Raw genomic sequence first — 24,960 nt, 5'->3', positions numbered from 1 at the left:
TATATTCATGTTTATTAAACTTCACCTTAGTTTTAGTTCTATATCTCTTTCTTTTATATTCATGTTTATTAAACTTCACCTTAGTTTTAGTTCTATATCTCTTTCTAAATCTCCTCATTGTCACTACTCTTCTCTCTCTCTCTCTCTCTCTCTCTCTCTCTCTCTCTCTGTCATTCAGTTTATCAATAAATTCATCCATTCCTCCTCTCCTTCTATCTCTCTCTCTCTCTCTGTCATTCAGTTTATCAATAAATTCATCCATTCCTCCTCTCCTTCTATCACACAATCTCCGCTAATTATGGGCATAGGACTAGCAACCTCATCCCAATAAAATAATGCTTAACTTGCGACCTCTATTGCTGTTTTGTATTTCGTGGCGTCTTAATTTTTTCACCCTTTTCAACTATTTCGTGAAGCTCACCTATTTTCCCCTGTTTACAACTTCGTGGTGCCCTAACTATTTTACTTTCTTGTCTCTTGACATCGGGCTGCATTAACTGCACGGAGGAGTGTCTATAAGTATTATGTTTCCAGCGACGATGACGCACAGCAAAATCCTCCCGACCGTCTTTCATTGTCGGGAAGTAGTTCCACTAATCTTACAGAATGTCTTCCTTTTGTAAGGAGCTTATTTGGGACGAGGTGCATTCAATGCGACACGAGCTCACGTTACAGTACAACTCATAGAGGTGGAAGGGGAAGAGTCTATCTGGTTGTGTTAATACTGGAGAGAGAGAGTGGCGAATATACGTCAGATAAGACATTTAACCTCGTTTGCCGAACAGGAAGTGAGAAACATTACGCCGGTTTCATCTTCGGCTTCATTAGATCGATTCGGTGATTAAGTGAGAGACATTATTCTATCATGTCCTCAAACGAGAGAGTTCGAAGTGTTTTGGAATCGTGTATCTACTAATTGTCGACAGTCATTGAGGAGATATAGAAAACGATAGCCTGTAGTCTACTGCAAACGCTGTACACTTTTGACTTTGCAGCTCTTGATGAAAATGATTCTCTCTCTCTCTCTCTCTCTCTCTCTCTCTCTCTCTCTCTCTCCTTCCAGAATCATCGTGAGACATTAGACAGTGATAATGATGCATGTAGCATGCAAATATTAGAAACGACGAGGAACCTTGCAGGGGTGACTGTACTATACAGCGAAGCCTGCAGTTTCTCTCTCCTGAGGGGAGATGATTCGGGATTATCTCTCTGTCCAGTTAATTTTTAGTCCTCTTTGTCCCGGGCACTAATTCTCTCTCTCTCTCTCTCTCTCTCTCTCTCTCTCTCTCTCTCTCTCTCATGTACCCTTCAGATATGCGAGCACCCAAGAAGAAAAAGCAAGCCACGTCTTTGTCACACCAAAATAGGCGGCCGTCTTGTTTGCCATTGTGAAATATTATAGCACCCAGTCCACATCGCTGTTACCGACCAATCCCCCCCTATATCTTTCCTCGTGAATGTGCTTCATCACGCTGGGTCCTTTCGTCTGTATAGTAATGGGGATTCGCCCTCTTCGTGCCTTTCGTCTGTCTCTCTCTCTCTCTCTATACGTCCGTCGCTTTTCGGGTCCTCCTCCTGTTCCCTTTCGCATTCCCTGGCCGACTGCCTTCACTCGCTTTCCTTATCCTTATCTCTTGTCCTTTTCTGCTGTTTATCTTGGTCACTGCATCACTTGTCTGCACTTGCTCAAATTCGGTCACCTTGCTGTTTTGGTTTCGGGAATTCTGAGTTCCTGCAACTAGAGATAGGAAGCTTTCCTTATCCTTATCTCTCTCCTTTTCTGCTGTTTATCTTAGTCAGTGCATCACTTGTCTGCACTTGCTCAAATTCGGTCACCTTGCTGTTTTTGTTTCGGGAATTCTAAGTTCCTGCAACTAGAGATAGGAAGCTTTCCTTATCCTTATCTCTCTCCTTTTCTGCTGTTTATCTTGGTCAGTGCATCACTTGTCTGCACTTGCTCAAATTCGGTCACCTTTGCTGTTTTGGTTTTCGGGAATTCTGAGTTTCCTGCAAACTAGAGATAGGAATCTTTCCTTATCCTTATTTCTGTCCTTTTCTGCTGTTTATCTTGGTCACTGCATCACTTGTCTGCACTGGCGTCCATAAGGGCCCTTTGCTGTTTTTGTTTTGGGATTTCTGAGTTCCTGCAACTGAAGAAAAGAAAAAAAAAAAAACAAGCGTCATAACTCATGTCTTAGCGGGACTATAGCCGAGTCAAAGGAAGCCTTTTACAGACTAGATCATCTGTACCCTACGTTAACAAATGACTGCCCTTCTTCTGCGTCCTGCATTTGCGACAATAACAGAGATGCCCATGGCAAAACGGAGAGGTTTTTGTTCCTCACCTAAGCTCCGCTGGGGTACGCTATCTTGCCCATTCGTCCGCCTCCTCACTCAATCTCCGTACCCATAGTCCCGCCCCTGCCCGTGGGTGGGTTAGGTTTTGAGGGGAGGGGGGGGGGGGAATGGAAGAAGCGGCTTTGCCCAGCAGACAGGTGCCAGACGGTCACCAGCTTCAGTCATCTCAAGGTAAGATGTTATTGTGCTCTGTTGCCGCGCCATTCAATACCCGCCGTTTCTCTTTGTTTCTTCCTCTGCCAAAAAGTGAAAGTGGAAAGCAGGCAGGCTTTTCGAGAATGTTACACAAAAAAGGCACTTTTGTAATGTCCGCCGTAGTATCTGTAAAACAAGAAATAAAGCAAAAACTTTCTGTGATGTCCGTCTTCGTAAGTGAAAACGAAACGCTTCTTGAGTGGTGACAAATTAATTTCCTTATTCATTCATTGCATTTAAGTTCGTGCACGATTTTCCTCATTTGTATCGTTCATTTAAGTTGTTGAATGCTATATCACTGACGCTCAACATACGAGGACTCACAATCAATACGATTTTTAAAATTTTTTCCCCTTTTTTTGTCTCGTGGTCCAAGATACGAAAATTTTTTTTGAGTGTACTACTACTACTTGGCGCGTCTTGTCAGGATTCAGCGAACATGCTTTCAATCACTATCTGTCGATCGCGCTGCTTCGTCAAGAGCAAAACCAGTATTTTTAATTGTTCCTTCTCTCTCTTCTCGCTTCCTAATTTGTGTTAGAAGCGCTCGTTGCTCCGAGCCCCTGCGATAAAACGTGGAATTGTTTGTTTTGTTTAATTTTTCTGGGCGTTTGTCCTCTCTTCGTTCGTTAGCGGTTTTTCTCGTTTTGCTGTTTTGATGTTTCGTCGTTAATTATTTTTTTCAATTTTGATTTTTGTTTCTGTTTCTTTTGTTTGGCTTTCCAGAGGTCCACCACACATCGAAAGACAAAAAGGTTATTCGTAAGGAAGGTTAACAGCGAAAGTATAGTTTTGGTAAACTTATATTCCTTTCTTCATTACGAGTCAATTATTCCTATTTTTTCTTCTTTTTTTTGACGTGTATCTTTTTGCTGATGGGCTGTGTTACGGATGAAAATAAATATGATAATTATTATTATTATTCCTAGTATTATTACTGAGCAACATTTACTACCGTTGCACAATAGTGTTACTGGAAGAGTTTGTTTGTAAAACCCTATTGAAGATAAAAGATAAAAGTAAATTCGTTTTCTCGAAAGAAACGAAGTAATATTATTACCTGATAAAACACCAGCAGCCAAAAATGGTCTGGCATAAATACTCCTTTCCGAACCTGTCTTTGTTTATTTGCGAAACGTGCAACGACAAAAAAAAAAAAAAAATGAGTTCTGCCTCTCGTTGAATAATTTGTTGTCGGAACCTTCTTTGAGTTCGCCTTCACCTGCGCGCGAGCGAGCAAGCATACGTGCGTGTTATTGCGCTTGGGTACGCCCTTGCTTGCCAGCGACCTCTATACCGTGCCGGATTTTCGCATGAATTATCCCCATAATGTCTCTCTTCTCTAATATGTTTATCGTTTGATGCGGTGGCGTCTCCAGTAAACCATTCTTCTAACCCCCCCCCAACCCACCCCAGCCCCCTTCCGGACACAATGTTAAGTATGAGGGTGTAACATTTGGAAACTGAACCTTTTATGCACACACACACATTTTATATATATATATATATATATATATATATATATATATATATATATATATATATATATATATATATATATATAATATATATATATAGATATATATTTATAGAGAGAGAGAAAGCTATAGACATACATACATAGGGGTATATGTGTAGGTTACACGTCTTTGTTGATAGATTATTTAATAGCCTATTTTACCACCGGTTCATTCATTCCATATATTGGAGAGACTGGCAGCCTTTTTCATTCGTAGTCCGCCCAGATTTCATATGAATCTTTAACTTTAACTCTTTTACATTTTAATGATATTTTGGTATGTTCGCTACCGATGAACAATCGCTGCATTTGCACTTTGTGTCAACAATTTGTGTCGCAGCTACTTGCTTTACATATTCAAGTAAACAAACACGAACATTTTTACATTTATATATTCAAATGCTTCTTGCCTTTTTGGTGAATATTATAGAAAGAATGTGTTTAAGCGTGCTGATGTCAATTTTCATTAAACGACGTGGCGACGTCGCGTTTATGAAAATGTAACTCTCTCTCTCTCTCTCACACACATACACACACACACACACACGCGAACACAGAGGTGCGCACATTCCATATGAAAATGTAATTCTCTCTCTCTCTCTCTCTCACTTAAGAACACGGAGGCGCGCGCATTCCATATAGATATGTGACTGTCGGAACCACCAAGGGAGCTCCCTCGCCAAAGCTGAAGTCTAAGTCAGTTTCGCCTCCCCGCATACCTCGTCTGCCCCCTTATAAATAAAAGATCAGCCTCGGAGATTTCGCGGGGACGTATAAGGAAAGGACCTTTGAGGTATGATGCCATGCCGCGGGATTCCGACGCTTATACGAGATTATAAGCTCCCGTGAAAGAATCTTCAAGTCACAGTGGGAGACCTGAGATAGGGAAATTCCCTGCACCTGAGGTAGGGAATTTCCCTGCGCGGCGTCACGGGATCTTATAGGGGATGGGGAAGAAGGTTTGAACGATTTAAATTGTGTTTAAGGGAGAGACGAGAGGTGGTGCTCTAGCAAGGCTGCCTTAAATTTTGGTATAAGAACATTTCGAACATCTATAGGCATTTGTGATTCTGGTTTTTTTTTATTCATGCCGCTTTGCGAACGCGTCTCTTCATATCGGGGAGTGAAAGTGTCCCTTCTCCCTAGATGCGGGGGGGGGGGGGGGGGGGGGGGGGGGGGAGATAACGCTCCTGCTCGTATAATGTGGTATCTCAGGAATACAGTAATCGAGACGATTCAGAACGTTACAGATATACGTTTTTTATTTGCTAGTTTACGTTAATGATTTTTAAAAAGACAATGTACAAAATTTTTGACGTCAATGATAAGGTTTCAGACAAAATTTGATATGAAAACACGAAATTCCCCTTCGGTTAACATAGATGAAAATATATCAATTCCGAGGTAGAGCGAATTGGATGTTAAAGGACATTCGTAGCTTAATGCTTGTATATGAATCGAGGTGTTTTGATAAAATTCATTTCATATATATATATATATATATATATATATATATATATATATATATATATATATATATATATATATATATAAATTATTCAGGAGGGCAGCCATTAGTTGCGCGCGAACGTTATGAAAATTCGTCTTTTATTATGTAGTATACAAAAAATATTCTCTTTTTAGTAATGTCACTACATTTCCCAGAGATATGACCTTTAAACATAATACTTTTCTTTCCCCCTAAAAGAAAAAAAAAAAAAAACTTTCCACTGTGCGAGGATTCAGAAATGGACCTTTCAGCGGGTTCATTAACGCAGATCGACTGATCTTCCAGCTTTGAAATAACCTCCAACAATCTTGACACCTCATCCCTGTCTTACGAGCCGCAATAATATTAAGTAACGTTTAAGCTCGCTGACAATCATGTGTGCTCTTCATACATATATATATATATATATATATATATATATATATATATATATATATATATATATATATATATATATATATATATATAGCAATGTAACACGGTGGAAAGTTAAGTGAAACGGGGACTTGCAACAAACAGGTACTTTCGTAGTGTATACTACATTAACTTGAAAAATGTAGAATATACCACGAAAGTACTTGTTCCAAGTCCCTGTTCCACTTACCTTTCTACTGTGGATTTAAGGATATATACATACATACATCTACAATATATATATATATATATATATATATATATATATATATATTATATATATATATATATATATATATATATATATATATATATATATATATATATATATATATACATATACTAGCTTGTGCAAGTCACGGCCTCAATTTCTTACTAATGAAATTTAAAACATAAGCCTCGAATGTATCATTAACGGATTTGGAAGACCTCTAGGAAATTTCTACCACCTCGTTGCAAAGTGTTGGATCGGATTGCCTCGCAACAGGGTCTTGATTGACTGACCACCGAAGAAGAAGAAGAAGGAGAAGAAGAAGAGAAGAGAGTTGAAGAGAAGGCGATGGTTCGAAGAAGAAAATTTCCGAGGGACCTCCCTCCCTTCGGGGAAGGAATTTGGGAAGAAGGATGTGTCGAAGACCCCAGATCTCTCTCCTCTTAGTCGTCAGTCACGAGGTGATACAGGGAGTGATCGATCGTGGATCAGGATTTATGGTCATTACTTTAACTTCCCGCGCGTGATTGTGCCCTACGGGCCGCTGTATGAGCAAGAGCCCGTGCTGAATACACAACAACAACAGCAACGGCATTGTGTAGGTGGGCGTATTTCGTTCATACATTCCCCCTTTTCTTAAGCGAGTGTGTGCCAAAGGATCGGGCGGTTGTATAATTGTACGTATGTTTATGTGTGCGTGAAACGGAGACGTGGGCGCGCTTGGCATTGGTAACCCTAACCTTTGGCTTCACGCGCCTGCGTGATCGATACCCATAATGCCCTTGTTTTATAACCATAATGCCCTTGTTTTTCAACGGAATCTGTGGTGAGTGTGTGTCGATGTGTAGGCGAGGTATACGTATTCTCATGTAAGCTTGTGTGTGTGTGTGTGTGTTTCAGGGCATGAGCGATCAACTCCACCTAGTAATACCCACCTTTCTGGACCTCGGCGTCAACCGCTCTGTAATGTTCCTTGTTCCCGAGATATGCGTGTGGGTGTCAGTGTGTGTGTGTTTGTGCATATGCGTGCAGGAGAGTGAGTAAGCTTTCGCAGGCTAGCGAGCGTGTGTGTGTGTGTGTGTGTGTATGCGAACGCGCGAGCCCGTTTGGGGGCAGAAATGCAACGTTTAGCGCACGTAGTTTTTTACGCATTTGCCTGTTTGGTATGCGAAGGTGCAATGATTACTTTGAGGTTCTTATCTCTGATTTGTTTATTTTTTTGAGGCGGACAAGCTGAAATGTCAAAAATAATTATCCTTATCTTTCAATTAAAAGCTGAGGCAGTTGTGAGTGTGCTTGATAAATAATTTAGCATGCTGTGACACTGTTTACTTCACTGGAAATTCTCAGGTTTCGAAGACATACAAAAATTCGCAAACGCTACTCCAGGGACACTGCTCTCATTTTCCTTACAAAGAAACTTCGCTTCTTAAACAAAGAGGATGATCTGGGTCCTTGTTTTTGAGTACTCTGTGTTTGCTCTCGACTCACATAATCAATTTAGATCTCGGTACTGAATCTAAACATCGATTATAACTGGATGAGCAATCACTTTTGGCCTGTGACAGGAATGATTTTCTTTGATATGAAACAGGTCATGATTAGAACAAGGGTTTGACCTCGGGAGGAAAGGACAGGAACAGACACAGACAAACACACTTACACGTGTGTGTGTGAGTGTGTGTGTGTTAGCCCATAAATAATTTCATTTTTGAGTCCTACGATTACACTGTACTCAGAAATGCTCTTCGTCGAATAGATATACATATATATATATATATATATATATATATATATATATATATATATATATATATATATATATATATATATATATATGGGTGTGTGTGTTGTACAGTGTGAATAAATGCAAGTATGTATGTACCGTGCGTAGCATGTAGGTATGCACGTGGTTCCAGGAATAAAAAAATTCTAAAAAAGAAAGAAAAAAAAGTTATATATTAGCGAGTCCTAACCCCACGCTTGTCCCAGACGACTCATTGTCACACCTTGAATCTGCGACGTCCACAAAGAAAGTCGACCGTCGGCCGCATTAATGGGCCAAGTTGAATGTATGTAGATGTTATGGAGATGAAAAATGAATGTTAAGGAGCCACAGCAAAGCCCCACCACGACATATTGCCGTCTAATACTAATGGCTGTGGGGTCCCGTGTCCCTGTTCTGCTCGACCTTGCTGGTTTTGATCATTTGGACCACACCACACCGACTGACAGACCAACACCCCCTCCCCTCCCCCCCCCCCTCCCCACAATTTGCCACTGGGTCTAGCCCCTAACCCCCTTCAACCCTCTCTCTCTCTCTCTCTCTCTCGTCTCTCTCTCTCTCTCTCTCTCTTATTCTTTGATCATCTTTTTGTTTATCTTTTATTTCTCTCCAACTCTATCTCGGGGTTGCTCTGTTCATCTTTTTTTTTCTCTCTCTTCCTCTCTCTCTCAGTCATTGTTTTCTCTCTCTGTCTCTCTACCTCTTCTTTAGTTTTTATACCTCTCTCTCTCTCTCAGTTTTAAAAAGACTTCTGATTCTCAAGTACCCAATCGTCTAGTTTACTATTAGGGTAAATATTGCTTCGAGGATTACCTTAATTAAATGTTTCCTATTTTCTCAATGGCAACTGCCACTTCTCAATGACTTCGTATAACGATTTCCCTTGTTAGTTTAAAACTTCTTTATCAATATAATTATATTTACACCCAAGTTCAGTTCTTTTGCAATATTCGGCTTGCATATTTATCTCTCAAAAGGAAAACAAGGATCAGGTTCCTATTTGCTTGTATTAATTGACATTTTTTTTATTCATTATTCATTCTTGATCATCATCTGAGCCATACCGTTATATGTTGCCCAACGCTCCAATCACCACGAATTGATTTCGAAGGATAGCACCTTCTTCGTGAATGTGGATAGCACCAAGGTTCTTAGATAGCACCTCTGTCATTCTGGGAGACGAAACCTTTGTCATTTAGGAGGATAGCACCTTTGTTTTATTTTAGGATAGCACCTTTGTTCATTCTGAGGATAGCAACTTTCTTCTTTCTGAAGATAGCACCTTTGTTTTTTCTGAGGATGGCACCTTTGTTCTTACTAAGGATAGCAACTTTCTTCTTACTAAGGATAGCACCTTTGTTCTTTCTGAAGATAGCACTTTGTTCATTCTGGGGATGACCTTTGTTCATTCTGAGGATGGCACCTTTGTTCTTACTAAGGATAGCAACTTTCTTCTTACTAAGGAAAGCACCTTTGTTCTTTCTGAAGATAGCACCTTTGTTCATTCTGAGGATAGCAACTTTCTTCTTTCTGAAGATAGCACTTTTGTTCTTGTTGAGGATAGCACCTTTGTTCGTACTAAGGATAGCACCTTCGTTCTTACTAAGGATAGCACCTTTGTTCTTACTAAGGATAGCACCTTTGTTCTTACTGAGGATAGCACCTTTGTTCCTTTTTGTTATTGAAGATAGCACCTTTGTTCTTACTAAGGATAGCACCTTTGTTATTACTGAGGATAGCACCTTTGCTCTTTTTGTTATTGAAGATAGCACCTTTGTTCTTTCTGAGGATAGCACCTTTGTTCTTTGTTCTTATTGAGGAATGACCTTTGTTTTTACTGAGGATAGCACCCATGTCATATCGAAGGATAACACCTTTTTTCATTTCAAAGGATAGCACTTTTGTTCTTCTTGAGGACAGCATTTTTGTCACGTCGAAGGATAACTCCTTTCTCATTGGAAACTGACGCCTATATGTGGTCTCTGAGGATAAAAGCGTTTGGCATTTGGGACGATAACACCTTTGTCACGACGAAAGATAACACCTGTCATCTCTTAAATTAACTCCTCCTTGCTCTCTGAAGATGAAGCTTCGGTCATTCCTGAGGATAACACCTTGTCGCCGCGAGATATGTCCTTGACAATGACTCCCAAAGATCTTTTTCCCGCTCTTGACGTCTCCGAGCGTAAAAAAAATAAAAATAAAAAAAAAAGTGACGCGCGAAGCGTTGGTTGGTCTCATTTCTTCCCGTAACCCTTCATTTGTTTGGCCGAATATGGCCTAGTCCTATCAACCTCGGCTGATTTCAATTTCATGGCTGAATTTTCCTTCGGCGGGCGGACGTCTTCATTCGGACGCCAAGAGGAGGACCTCCCTCGCGTTCTCGTCCGGTCCCTCTCCCCCCATCTTCCCACAGCCCTTCCTAAAAGTCCTCATTAACACCACTCTCCATATTCATGCCGGACTTTCGAGTCAATGAAACTTTGTTAACCTGAGAATAGCTGGGCCTCGTGACGATAAGATCGATATGTAAAACAGGTCCTGGGAATAGCTGGGTCGCCTCTTATTTGGGAGGTGAATTATAATGAAGAGCAGCGTTGCCAAGTAGTTAGGTGATTTGCGCTGGCTTATAGTGTATCCCCGAAGAAGGGGTTTGGGTTTGCTGGTGGACTTGTGTGGTCTCCCGGGGCATGGCCACTGGGTAGCGAGGTGTCTACGTGTGTGGTTGGGAATAATACTTAAAACGCAGAACAAGCAAACGTGGGCCGTCGACTTAAGACTCCTGGAGGAACGAAAATATAAGGTCCTGATGGAGGACGAGTAGACTTGGGGGGGCGGCATAATAAAATAAAAAGAGAACGAAAACATGGACGTCCAACTTTGATACGAAATCGCGCGCGCGCTAAAATCACTGTTATCAGAGGAAACTCAAGCGCACTTATCGCTGTTTATATTGCCATCACGGTCTGAGAATTGGGTTATAGTTATGAATGCCGATGAGCCGCTCCCACGCTGCTGCTGAACGAGAGAAAGAGTTACAAGGAGTTACAAGGATTAGGATGTCTCAAAGACTTATTAGTCCATCCGAGTAGACATAGTGTGCTCACTCATCTCTTGGAGCAGGTACCACTGTTCATTCACAGTGTTCTAGAGAGAGAGAGAGAGAATCTCCATGAATGACTAGGGATTTGCAGAAGCCGCTGCTGTTTATTATTCCGAGGGCGTGAAGCACTGAAGCCTCCCTGGGTTGATATATGGCATAGGTGGGTCATCATGAGGCACTTCCATTCATTTGTAGTCTCGGAGTCCGGCGATGGCCTCTTCGTTCTTGGCTACGTCGATAACGGCGGCGTGTTGGGGGGAAACTCATTTGATTTCCCTCTCGATAGTGTATATCAAGGTATATAGAATAAGGGAGAGAGGTACAGTCACTTTGGTCGCGGGGGTAGTTGGGGTAGTTGTGGGGTATTTCCGTGACAGGCCTGGAGGCCAGGGTGGGAGCGGTCAAGGCAAGTACTACCTTGGGAAACTTAAGTACCTTGGATCGAAGAGATTAGGCCTGTAAGATGTCCTTTTCACTCTGTTATCTTGTATACGTTTGGTGTTCTTTTGAATTCATGTAGGTCACTGTACTACACATATATAATATATAATAGAAACCTTAAATTAATATGCTTGACAGGACTTAAAAAAATATTCAATTAGCATTTGACCTGGCATTTATTTACAAAGGCTTATGTATAATTTTACAATACATTATTTAATAAACTAACATAGATAACACATAACAGTATCTGGCTTTATAATGGAAATGAAAAATACTTAGTAAAAGTGAAAAAACTACAATTTTAAAATTTTCATGGCATTATTTAGTTAATTTATGCATCTTTTTCTTTTTTTGCCTACTTGATAAAATTTGGGCATTCAGAGCTCTCATCCTAAAAAACATCCGACATCTGACTAAAAACAATATTACTTTAAAAGGCAAGGATAAACAATTTTCAATATGGCGTGCCAAGTCGCATAATACTCCATTGCCTGGTCTCAGTGGATTTTCTCCATAGTATGTTTGAAACATTTTTTCCGTTACCTTTAATTTTTCAGAAAACTCAGCACTTGGTTCCGTTAATTTATCATCATGTCGCTCTACGGCACTAATCCAGGTACCTTTCACTATTTTAAGTTACATCCTAAGAACTGATAATCTGGAAATTTAGATGCCACATAACCTCCAACATATCGAAGGCCCTCTTCGTCTGCAACATTCTCTAAAGTTATTTCATGAAATTCATTTTCAAAGTTTTCTGAATCTTCTTCTGGGATCTTCTCATCTTCAGTAGAGGCAAACACCATTGCAGAAATCATAAGCTCTCTTTCAAGATCGGTTTCATTTGAATCATTATTTTCACAACTTTTCTCTTGACTGAGCTTTCCTTCCGACATATTTGAAGAATCGCACTCCTTCATCGAGTTACAATTTTTTCCAGTTATAGAGTTTATTTTGCCAAGTAAATATGACCTTATTCTGTGTTTGACTTCATCTGGCGTAAGATGATCATAAGTTGCACCCATTTGTCTAAGACAGCCAAACATGTTTTCCAGTCCATCTTGGTTAAGTCTGGAGGTAATTATGTATGATACATCATATTTACTTTTATACATATGCAACCTTGGCAAGGATTTGCATGACACAATAAGTCCCTTTGAACTGATAGATCTTATTACTTTTGCAAACTCGTATTGTTTCAGCAGTACACTTCATATTGTCAAGGATTTTATTCTGTTCCGTCAGTTGCATCCCATAAGTATTTATAGATTTTTTTCTGTCATAAGGTACCCTTGAATTGAACACATCAAACCAGGAGTCGGCAAGCTTTATAAAGTCCCTTGTACTTTCCCAGGACATGCTCGTCAAAAGTCCCTGACTTCCATAAAAATCTAAGCTTTAGAGTGTTTCCGAAAGAAGCTGCACTGCTTTCCTCACATTCATACGTCTGAATTTCATTGCTGGGGCTCGCGATCCAAGAAGTTCCTGCTGCAGGTCTCTTTTATATGCATTTTCTTCAAAATGTTTACTGCATATGCGATGAGCAGTAGGGTTAAAGCATTTCCGTCTTGATTCCTCATCACGAGGGAATCGGAAAAAGGATACCTCCTCTTTTTTTTCCTACTATTTGAATAACAACCAAACACGGCGCAGTTGTTGGCATTATTTAAATAATAATTTAGATTTTATAAAAAATCAAAAAAACTATGGTTGTATTCGAAGAATGTAAAACTAAATCAATACAGAGATGACTGAAGTGACCTGTGATATACATTTGAATGAAACGGTAGCTGAGTGACTTCTCGCCCTGACCTGGCCTCCAGGTGATGCGGCTCTTGGGGGGATAAGCCGCAACCCCCCACAAATGACTCTACCTGACCATTCTATATACTTGGTGTATATGACGGATGATTTATACATTTCTTTATGGCGCGTAGGTATTTTCTGAGGGAGGCGGCCCAATTCTGGGTCGTGTCGCGTCAAATTAGGCGAGGTGAGCTGCTTCGAAGGAAATGGTACGGTAGATTTAGTCGTTAGCTGTGAAGAGAGTGGCAAAGGAAATAAATACAAATAGATACACAAAGAAAGAGATAGATATGGAGGATGTGGACGTGAAAGGCCGATTAAAACACACACAAATAATATAAAAGCGTCCGGCATTGTTTTTCATCATAAAAAAAGGTATATATTGGGAATCTTCGTGAAAAGGTCTAATATAATATTGAGCTTTATTTTTCTTTACGATTGATAATAAAGAAGTTGGCATGGCCGGATACGATCGGATATCCGAATCAAAACGGCACCCAGTCAAAAGCCTATCCCCTATGATATCTACATTTATAGTCCGACTTTGGTTTAAACTGGTCCAGTGGTTTTGCCGTCTATAGCGAACATACACATATACATACACAGTCCGACCATCAGCTTTATACATAAGATTTTATATAATATATATATATATATATATATATATATATATATATATATATATATATATATGTAGTGCGTGTGCGTGTTTGGGCGCCGTGGCTGACCCCTCTTGGTCCAACCCACCTATATAATTGGCTACATCATCAGCGTTACTAGGCCAAGATGGAGGGGCATGGGGCTTGCAGACTCACCCAGAAGATTTATTGAGATAAATGTAATATATATATATAATATATATATATATATATACTTTATAATAAATAATACAAATAATATAATATATATATATATATATATATACTTATATAAATAATACAAAGCCCCTGATGAATGAAAAGTCAGGTGCCTGTCGCTGCTTCAAGTAGGACAACTATTAAAATTAAGTCAAATTCCGGGTCACAGAGGTCAGATTCAGTAGATTTTGCAGGAGATTTGTATTCTATACCAACGGAGAGTACCCATGAATGAAGTGACCCCGTTCCCATTCACATTGTATACTTATAAGAAATCATTGTTTTCGTTTGCTATTACGTGAAATATCGAAGCACTGGATATGCTATGTAATTTCGTCTTATCACCATGACATTGTCACTAGGCATCTCCAGCGTTTCAATTCTCCTTCGTGGCTGTAACTTTGTTCGTATACTCATCACGTTTATCAGTTTTCGTTATTTAAAATCAAACACACACATACACACACATACACACACACACACACACACACATATATATATATATATATTATATATATATATATATATATATATATATATATATATATATATATATGTATATATATTACACGTGTGGTGAGTGTTCATCTGTATTTATGTTACATATGCTATACACGTATACCTATGAACAGCATATACAATATAAACTTTATCTGCACTCACTTGTATCAAGAGAGGCATCAGAAATATTATACCCATCAAAAGAGTTCAGAATGCCCGTAAGTAACGTGATTCTCGGAAGTTTTTTTTTTTCTCAGTTCCCTATCACACAGCAGAGTATGAAAACCAATATATCAGAATGTTTCAATTTTCCCAAATATTAAGACAAAATTATTGTGCATGTAATTCTACATTTCGCTGTTCATGGTACCATATTATTATTATTATTATTATTATTATTATTATTATTATTATTATTATTATTATTATTATTATTATTATTACTGGAGAAGTAAATCCACATTTATGTATGGGTATATAAATATATGTACCCATACATACTGCTGATTTGTTTCTCAACTTCAAGCCTTATACTACTACTACTACTACTATTATTATTATTATTATTATTATTATTATTATTATTATTATTACCGAGGGCAAAATGACGTAACCAGGAACACACAATAAGCACAGCCCCACTATTGCGTCATCAGTCCAGGATCCCGAGGGAGTAATGTTTCTCCTTTTAAATGTCTCCGCAGAGATTCCCCGCTACGGAAGACCCGTCACCTACTACCGCAGAAGCAGAAGCAGAAGCAGCCTCGTAGCAGGGGGACCGTAAAAGCACACATATACGCCTTCTTCCTCTCTCCCTCCAGCTGCTCTCTCCTCTCCTCTCTTTCCCTCTCTCTCTTTTTCTCTTCCTCCAGATTCCTCTTCTTCTTCCACTCTTTCTCGGACAAGTTTACAAGAGGGCTGGTTGGGTGAGACTGAGAGGCAACACAAGAATTTTCGCGCGCGCGGGAAAAAAATCTGCAAGGTGAGGGAGGAAAGAATATAAAAATAACTGTGAGGGGAAGGCGAGGAAATAAAAGACGCTAAAACAGGTAAGGAAAAGACGTCGAGGGAAGAAAGAAGAGGACAGGAAACGCGAGAGAGAGAGAGAGAGAGAGAGGAACGAAGCTGAGAGAGAGAGATAAGGAGAAAGGAAGGGAGGCCTCCGGAAGAGGAGGACAATGGCAAATCTGCAGCAGCGTCTGTCGTCACTTCGCTTCTCCTTCGTCTTCTTCGTCTCCTTCTTCATCGCCGTCATCATTATTGGTGAGTATGAGTCACACATGAGTAATCCACGAGTCGTGACCTTTGCATTGGGCGGGAGTTATCACTCACACGCACCGTATATAATTTAATCTCAATTTTTTCTGATTTTTTTTTTTTATCCATTTTGCTTTTCCCCAGTCGATACATTTTCGTTACATTTATTTTGAAGAGGTGTATTTCCCTTTCGTGGAGGATAGGTTCTCTCCATCTCTGTATGTATGTATGTATGTATGTATGTATGCATGAAAGATTTTATAGCTCCTTTTTACAACATATGTATCAACAACATATATATATGTCAGGATTAGTTATTAAGTCATAAAAAATATGTATGAATGTATGTATGTATGCATGCATGAAAGATTTTATAATTCCCTTTGTACAATATATGTATGTCAGGAATAGTAATAAAGTTATAATAAATATGTGTGTATGTATGTAAGTACTTGAAAATCTTATCATTTCCTCTGTATTGTATACGTGTGCACGACTGGAATATTTATATAAATTCACAAGGAAAAGTATGTACGTATGTATCCAAGTTTAACTTTTTTTTTCACCTGAGGAATGTTCGGTCATCCAAAAGAAAGCTCTTGAATTGTATGATGTCAAAAGTAAGTTATCTGAAACAGTGGAAACATGAGGTTAGATGATTAACGAAAAATCAGCATATTCAAGTTCAGCTTTCTTTTTGAACCATTGAGTACGTTCGTTACAGCTGAAAACATTACACTGAAAAAACAATAAATAACTAAAGTATAACAATCCCTAAGTTTACATTGTTCTTGAGCAAAAAAAGAAAAAATGCTGAGTAATTTTCACTTAGACATCAGTTTTAAATAGCTAGACTCAGAACACTCCCAGGTAGCGCGGCGCGCGCGGAGAGAGAGAGAGAGAGAGAGAGAGAGAGAGAGAGAGAGAGAGAGAGAGAGAGAAGGTGAGGAATTGGGAGTGGCAGTATGGAGCCTTTTTTGAGAATGAAAGAAACTAATATCAAAACAGTTGCTGTTCGTCACGTCTATGGTACAGTTTACCAACAAAGAATGTACTATCTCTCTCTCTCTCTCCTAACATAAGTATCCGTTATCAGACATATTATGCTATATACTACATACATATATATACACATCTAATAACAGAACATTTTCACCAGTCATATACACATATTTATATTATACGTATTATATATCTATATACATGTATACATACATACTTATACGAAAATTCACCTATATTCAGATTCCCTCTTTGTTTACCTCCTTCCCTCATATATATACACACACACGCACATATATACGTACACATACAAGGAAAATTAATCGTTATTCACATCTCTCTCTCTCTCTCTCTCTCTCTCTCTTTTACACAGTAAAACGATCCTTTTCTCAGTCATGTTTTAAAGAAAAATGATCCTTTATGTTTGCTATTATTGAGCACACGATGTATCCTCGGATGGCCTAATAAGTCTTTGAGACATCCTAATCCTTGTTACTCCTAGTAACTCTCTCTCTCTCTCTCTATGAATAAAGGGATCCTTCATCTCGGCCTGCGGTGATCCCCAGTGGAGAGAGATCCTCAGATCACTGATGAACCACAATACCACACATATGGATTCTTGGGGCCAACGAACTCCCGTTTTCCTTTTTCGGGGTCAACTTCGATATAACGAGTCATCTCCTAAGATGACGAAACTCCTCCTCTCGTACTTTTACTACTACCCTGGTCACTCACTCACTTGACTTTCACCTGACACAAACTGGAGAGAATCTTACACGCAAAATGATCATGGGACCACTTGTAACTGACGGTCCGATAATATTGTTTCTTGCTTAAAAGTCATCCTAATTTACCCAAATCACGAGGACGTTTAAGAGTGGCCCTGCGTTTTGTAAAATCACAACTATCGTTTGGTCTTAAATTATTATTATTATTATTATTATTATTATTATTATTATTATTATTATTATTATTATTATTATTATTATTATTATTATTATTTTCGATTTTTTAAGCCTAAAATAACTAGTAGGTGAAGATAAAAATCCATATGTGTATGTACACACACACACACACATCTATATATATATATATATATATATATATAGTATATATATATATATAATATATATATATATATGCAGGGTGATTAAAAAAGAATGACCCTATTTCATGATCAAATATTTCGTAAGTAAATGTATGAATCAGAATGAGGGAGTGGGTGTTTCAAAGATCAGATTTCCCAGTTTCCTATAAGTTAGAGTTTTTAAATGAAAAACTGCCTCAGCGATGGATTGTTCGGATAGGGGCCCAAGACAGTGCTCTTTGTGCTTGGCTCTTAGATCTCCTGACCTCACAGTTTGTGATTTTTTTTCTCTGGGGGTTTGTAAAAGATAAAGTCTTTGTTCCACCATTCCCAACTGACCTGGAAAACTTAAAACATCGAATAACAACAGCGATCAATTCAATTGATCCTGATGTGCTTCAACGTGTTTGGAAGAATTCTCATATCGTACTGATGTTGTTCGTGCTGCAAGGGGTGGCCATATTGAGCACTTGTAACATGTGAAAATAAAACTTGACTGTTAGTAGAATACTTGTATTATAAGTTTTATATTTTGCTGTTTTTCCTTCATAAAATATTTAATCATGAAATAGGGTCATTCTTTTTAAATCACCCTGTATACACACACACACACACACACACACACACACACACACACACACATATATATATTATATATATATATATTATATATATATATATATATATATATATCTATATATATATATAATATAAATATATATATATAGATATAATACTATATATATTATATATATAGTATATATTATATATATAAGGTCCATTAAAACGCTCTGGTTTAAAGCTAAGGACTATATAATATTCGGTGGACTAACTTCCACCCTTATCAAGTACTCGCTAAGGGTGGAAGTTAGTCCACCGATATATAGTCCTTAGCTTTAAACCAGAGTGTTTTAATGGGCCTTTTATACTCGAGACGTATCCTGTTTTGACAGAAGAATTTATTTACATATATTACTGCATAATTAAAGACATTGCGATTTTATGGCTCACTAAATCTAATGATGAGGATTTCATTTCTCTATTTTTCGTCAAACGTCACCCATTCTGACGTAAAGTATGAAGTTACGAAAGGTCAAACGCACCTCAAATCATGACACTCCATTCAGAGAAGCAATTCCCTGGCACCTTCCTTATAAGTATTAGGTAAACGTTGGGGTAACGTAATCGCTAAAGTAAGTAGATGAGACACGGTTAGGTATATAGGCTAGCTAGGATCTCGTGGGAGGGTCAGGAGAAGGTGTGGATTGTTATCTTTCCGTGTCCGTCGGAAGAACGTAAACATAACGTAATTCAAAAGAGACTCTAAGACATTAATCCTGCTTAGTTTGCCTCATTAGAAACTGCTGTTTTATCCACCTAAATCTTTTCCCTCCCTCTTATCAGCTGTCTTGGCGAATCTTGAGTGTCTATAACTTGTCCTGCGATGAATTGCAAATTCTCTCATTCCGTCAACATTCGCCCGAGTCAGAGCGGATTTACGACCGTGTTCATTGTGATAGTGACGGTCGCATCAACAGTATCATTTAAAAGCAACCACAATGATAACAGCCATTCATAACAGCAATAAAAAATGAGATGTAATCCTTACGGAAACCCTCTGGGCGTACTTTATTTACTTTATTTGCTGTCGTGTTATCGCGTTACGCATAAATATCACGGGAGGTATAGATCCACAGATACGCCCGCCCGAATACTCTCGGCTTTCTGCTTAATTCGTCTGATAAGGGGAAATTTAAAACTCTCGCACCCGCTTCTATAAACATCACAGGGCCACTCTTAAACGTCTCTGTGATTTGGGCAAATGAACGGCGAAAGATTAAATCGGATGAGTTTAAGAGAGAAACAATATTATCGCAGCGCCGATTACAACAAACCAGCATTTTAAACTAAGTTCTCTTGTTTTTTTTTGTTTTTTTCGTCCAAGTGGCCCCTGATTATTTACCTTGTAAAATCCTCTCTCTCTCTCTCTCTCTCTCTCTCTCTCTCTCTCTCTCTCTCTCTCTCTTGTCATTTTTATATATTTAAATCTTTTATAAGCTCTATTCATATTTTTAACTTCAACCTCATCTATCGCTTAACAATCATCCTCATTTATCATTAACTACCATTACATCCCATTCCACTTTGTAGACACGCATTTTATGTGCGTATTTTTTAATAATTTCCTCCCAAATGTTTTCGAGTCAGCACCGTAAGAGTCTAGTTAGACTCATTGGGCTGGTAAATCTTACCTTTATAATAATAATCTCTCTCTCTCTCTCTCTCTCTCTCTCTCTCTCTCTCTCTCTCTCTCTCTCTCTCCTGAAAGTGTGGGCGGGTGTCTTCGTGAGGTGTAGTAGTACCGTATAAATCCTTGCCATACAGCAGTTGTTTTGCCAAGACAGAATCTCCAAAGCCTCGCGGAGATCATTAAATCCGAAGTTAATCATCGCGATGTCTGCCAGGTACTACACGTGTAGCGCACTGAGAGAGAGAGAGAGAAGAAGAAGCAGAGAAGAAGAAAGAGAGAGAGAAAAGAGAGAGAGAGAGAGAGAGAGAGAGAGAGAGGATAACGATGGTAAAGAGAAAAGTGATTGGAAAACGCTGGGACAGACTGGTCAAAAGAATATGAATGAATAGGTATAAAGATGAGACAGAAAAAGAGAAAGAGATAGGACAAGATGAGAGCTAGAGAAAGAGATTGGAAAAAGGAGAGAGAGAGAGAAGGGGTAAAAAAACGCTGGGACAGAGTGGTAAAAAAAAAATAGTGAAGAGGCATAAGACGAGAGAGAAAAAGAGAAAGGATAGGAGAGAGAGAGATGAGAATAGGAAAAGAAGAGAGCGAGAGAGAGAGAGAGAGAGCGAGATATGTCAAAAGACAGACAGAGAGAGGAATAAAGATGAGAAAGAAACAGACAGAGAGATAGGAAAAAGAGAGGCAGATATATATATATATATATATATATATATATATATATATATATATATATATATTATATATATATATAATATATATATATACAAAACTTCACCTTCTCCTCAGCTATCAAACGTCGCCAGATCTGCCCCGGAATGCTAATTATACTTCACAGAGAATTTGCAAAAAGATTCTGAAAACGAAAAAAAAAGAGATAAAACACAAACAAAAGCCGGTGAAAGATAACAAAGATCTTGTTCTTGGAGAGAACGCCCCTTTCCAGTCCTAAGGCAACACCCATCCCATAAATTATTGGTGTTGTCTCTCGTACTAGTATTGTGGTAGCGAGCTGTGAAAGAGCTTGAAAAAAAAAAAAAAAGACGCGAGTGAAGTATTAATGACAAGAACAGCGAGAGAGACTCTGGCAGGCATTACACTACAAAACTTTATAGTTTTTGTAACTCGTATAGCCGTAGCAATGTTTGGATAGCCAAAGCAGTTAATATTATAAAGTAGCAATGTTGGCAGGAACTATGATTAACAAGACGTTCAGTGTAAACTTATAGTAGGTTCACGTCACCTGTGCATCCGATGCCTAGGCCAGTCCCTTATGAGACTCTCCTGATTGGCTGTTGATAAGCCAATCACAAGGCTGGAAACTCTCCTCAGTCTATCTCGAGAGAGTTCACATAAGCAGGATGTATGTTCCACCTCTCATTAGGGATACGTCTTTTAAAAGTATCCCTCGGGAGAGGTGATCCTGCCTATGTGAACTCTAGAGAGAGAGAGAGAGAGAGAGACTGAGAGTTTCCAACCCCGTGAGTGGCTTATCAACAGCCAATCAGGAGCGTCCTAAGGAATTGGCCTAGGCATCAGATGCACGGGTGATATGAATCTACTATAACAACATGATCAAAACAGGTTTTATTGAAAATAATGGCTATTTCAGCCACGTATACCTTGTATAGAAGTTTCTCTATTCTTCTATACAAACTAAACGCACCTGAAATAGCCATCATTAACAATAAAACATGTATTAATGAAGGTCTTCTTCTTCTTCCAGCAGCGTTTATTTTGTATAGAAGTTTCTCTTATTTTTCTACACAAAATAAACGCGACTGAAATAGCCGTCATTTTCGATAATACCTGTATTAATGAAGGTCTTCTTCCAGCATAAACATTTTTAATTGTAACATTTCAGTTATCAATTCAGCATCAAAAACTATATCATCATGGGCGATTGTGTTTGCAACTCCTTCAATTGAATGGACAAATCTTGCGAAGTTCATATGGATATTACGTTGACTAATTTCAACATAGCTTGAGTAATGGCTTTTGTCTTCAAATTCATGATTATTATTCTTTATTTTTTTATAAGAAGAAGAAGAAGAGACAAAATAGCATCAAAAGTGTTATGAAGGACGACGAGTTTATGATAAGGATTTTTAACAGAACAATGAAGAGAATTCAGTTCCATAGGCCTACTTGGCCTACTTCCCAAGATGTTTTGTGTCGGGCATCATGACATTTGTTTCATCTAGGGCAAAAGAGGACGTTGTAGGGACGATGACTTTCGTACGAATTAAATAAAATGAATTCAATCAAAATAATGAGATTCGACAGACGAATCAGAACAGCTGATTCTGATATGTTTGTCACCGTCATTCTCATAGTTCTACGGCGCAGTTATTACTGTGATCAGTGTATTTTTTATTGTTAATATTAACATCTACTGGGAAGTGATAATCAGCGTCGCTAATATTAACATTGACTGGAATTTTTACAACCAACTGTACAGATTCTGACGTAAATTGTCAATGCCACAGTGAAAATAAAAGAATAATCACGGCTTCCACAAGACCAGCGATCCATAAACGGCCACTTTTTCCTGTCACTTTTCACAAGACCCTCCCACCTCCCCCCAACCCCCCCTCTGTCATTTTTTTTAACCTTGTTATGCCAGTAGACATCTTGTATAATAAACTATCTCTACTTATATGGAAAAATGTTGGTCTCTTTGTTTTTTGAGGCATCTTACTCATTAGTCATTTTGATGTTATCAGGGTGAAAAAAATTGTCCCTTACAAGGTACAGATCTATCTCGTCTTTGAAGATTATACTACTCTTCCCACCCCATCGACCCCCAACCCCCCACCCACACCGCAACTGGGCAAGCTGAGGGCACCATTTACTCGTTCCAATGGCCTCTCCATCTTTAAACAAAATTTGGAAAAAAAGGATGTGGGGGGAATGGGACAAGAAGCTAAAAACGCTCTTAATTAGACATACCCGAGAAAACAAGAAAAAATCAACATGACATTAAATCCTGATTTGGTGAGAATTCTTTAAAAAAAAAAAAAGGGAGAGGGAGAGAATTTCATAGCTTCGTCGTAATCAAGTGGATCTCTTCCATCATTTTAAAGCGTGCCAGATTCTACAGCAGACCTCGTCCTCTCTCTCTTCTCTCTCTCTCTCTCTCTCTCTCTCTCTCTCTCTCTCTCCTCTCTCTCTCTCAAAAGATTTTGAGTTCCTGGTCCTGTCTTCGTTACTCTCGCTTGCTCCCCAGAGAGTTGAATAAAATTCTGTCTATCTATCTATCTATCTTTCACCATAGTCGACCCGTCTCCAGACCTCCATATAACCTCTTCTGGCTTTCCAAGATCCTTTTTATGATTCCCCAATATATATATATACAGCATCACATCCCATATGGCCCGATATGAGTGTAGCTTCCTTTTTCATCCATCATCTCTGGAATCAGCGTAACGGCCGCTCGTCACAATCATCGCCACTACAGCTCTTATAGCAGAAATCTGACCATCGCTGCCGCCATATTCGTCACTATCACAGCAATCACCATCGCGGGCCGTCATCTCCCACCGGAGCTGATGCCCGTCTGTCAGTGACATGGTATAGTCGATGTTATCGTAGCGGGGTCCCCCATGCCCTTATTCTGTCGCCGTGGCACACGCGTGGGTTTGTTGGGCTCCCCCCACAAGGGGAGGGGTTGGTGAGCAAATCCAGCCGTTTGTTTACGTAACTCCTCCTTTCCTTGTACTAACACTCTCTCTCTCTCTCTCTCTCTCTCTCTCTCTCTCTCTCTCTCTCTCTCTCTCCCTCATCTGAAAGTGTGTTTTTATCTCTCTCTCTCTCTCTCTCTCTCTCTCTCTCTCTCTCTCTCTCTCTTTTCTGAAGCGTTTTTTTTTTTTGGTGACTGATCCCGTTCGTTAACCCCAACACCGTCTAGAAAGGGGGATTTATAAAAAAAAAAAAAATCAAAGGAGACAGGTATGGAAGCATTGGCTATTCTAAGGCTTAATTTCTTCATAATATTTTCAGTCTCAATAATCACGTCTCCTTGTCCACAGCACACGCGGAGGCAGTGAGAGCGGACGGACACCATGATAAAAGTGACAGAGAAAAGTAGGTAGTGATTTATTTTACATTTTTACATTTGCTTATTTGTATATTGAATGTATAAAAAGCGTCGTGTGTCTCTTCTGTGATAAGCTAGCTAAGAAAATTATATGTTTTTAACCAAATATACAGTGGACTAGGAATATGAAATCTTGATTTTTTTATTTGCCATTTTTTTACTATGATGATTTGCTTTTTCATATGACATATTGATTGCCTCTTCTGTGATAAGCTTGCCAAGAATGTTATACATTTTATAACAAATGTACAGTGGATTAGGAATATGAAATCTTGATTTTTTATTTGCAATTTTTTTCTATGATGGTTTCTATTTTCCCTTGATGGCGTATTCTAACTTGGTATTTTCCCTAACACTGATCCTAGACAGTTGTTAGTCCTAGCTTCACAAGTCAAAATAAACTTCGTTTTTAAAAATACCTTAATCTAAGATGTACCGTTAATGTTGCTAAATATCGAATATTAATGTAAAAAAAATTTATATATGGTTATAGGGTATTGTTTTTAAGATGGTGGCTAATTGCAGTAGGTTTGTTAATGAGTTTCTAAATATTGTTT

General features: G+C 38.7%; 1 protein-coding gene across 1 annotated transcript in view; it reads left to right on the top strand.

The window, feature by feature from the left end:
* The first annotated feature begins 2,468 nt into the window (after positions 1-2,468).
* Positions 2,469-24,960, top strand: part of LOC135214958 (uncharacterized) — a 33,548-nt gene continuing 11,056 nt past the window's right edge. Inside the window, exons 1-3 of the mRNA XM_064249449.1 lie at positions 2,469-2,529; positions 15,409-15,967; positions 24,336-24,390. Of these exons, the coding sequence (XP_064105519.1) occupies positions 15,883-15,967; positions 24,336-24,390 (140 nt within the window). The 5' untranslated portion in view covers positions 2,469-2,529; positions 15,409-15,882. The remainder of the gene's footprint in view (positions 2,530-15,408; positions 15,968-24,335; positions 24,391-24,960) is intronic.

This window comes from Macrobrachium nipponense, chromosome 46, assembly GCF_015104395.2.
Source record: "Macrobrachium nipponense isolate FS-2020 chromosome 46, ASM1510439v2, whole genome shotgun sequence".
Classification (NCBI taxonomy): Eukaryota; Metazoa; Arthropoda; class Malacostraca; order Decapoda; family Palaemonidae; genus Macrobrachium; species Macrobrachium nipponense.
This window is presented reverse-complemented; position numbering and strand designations above follow the sequence as displayed.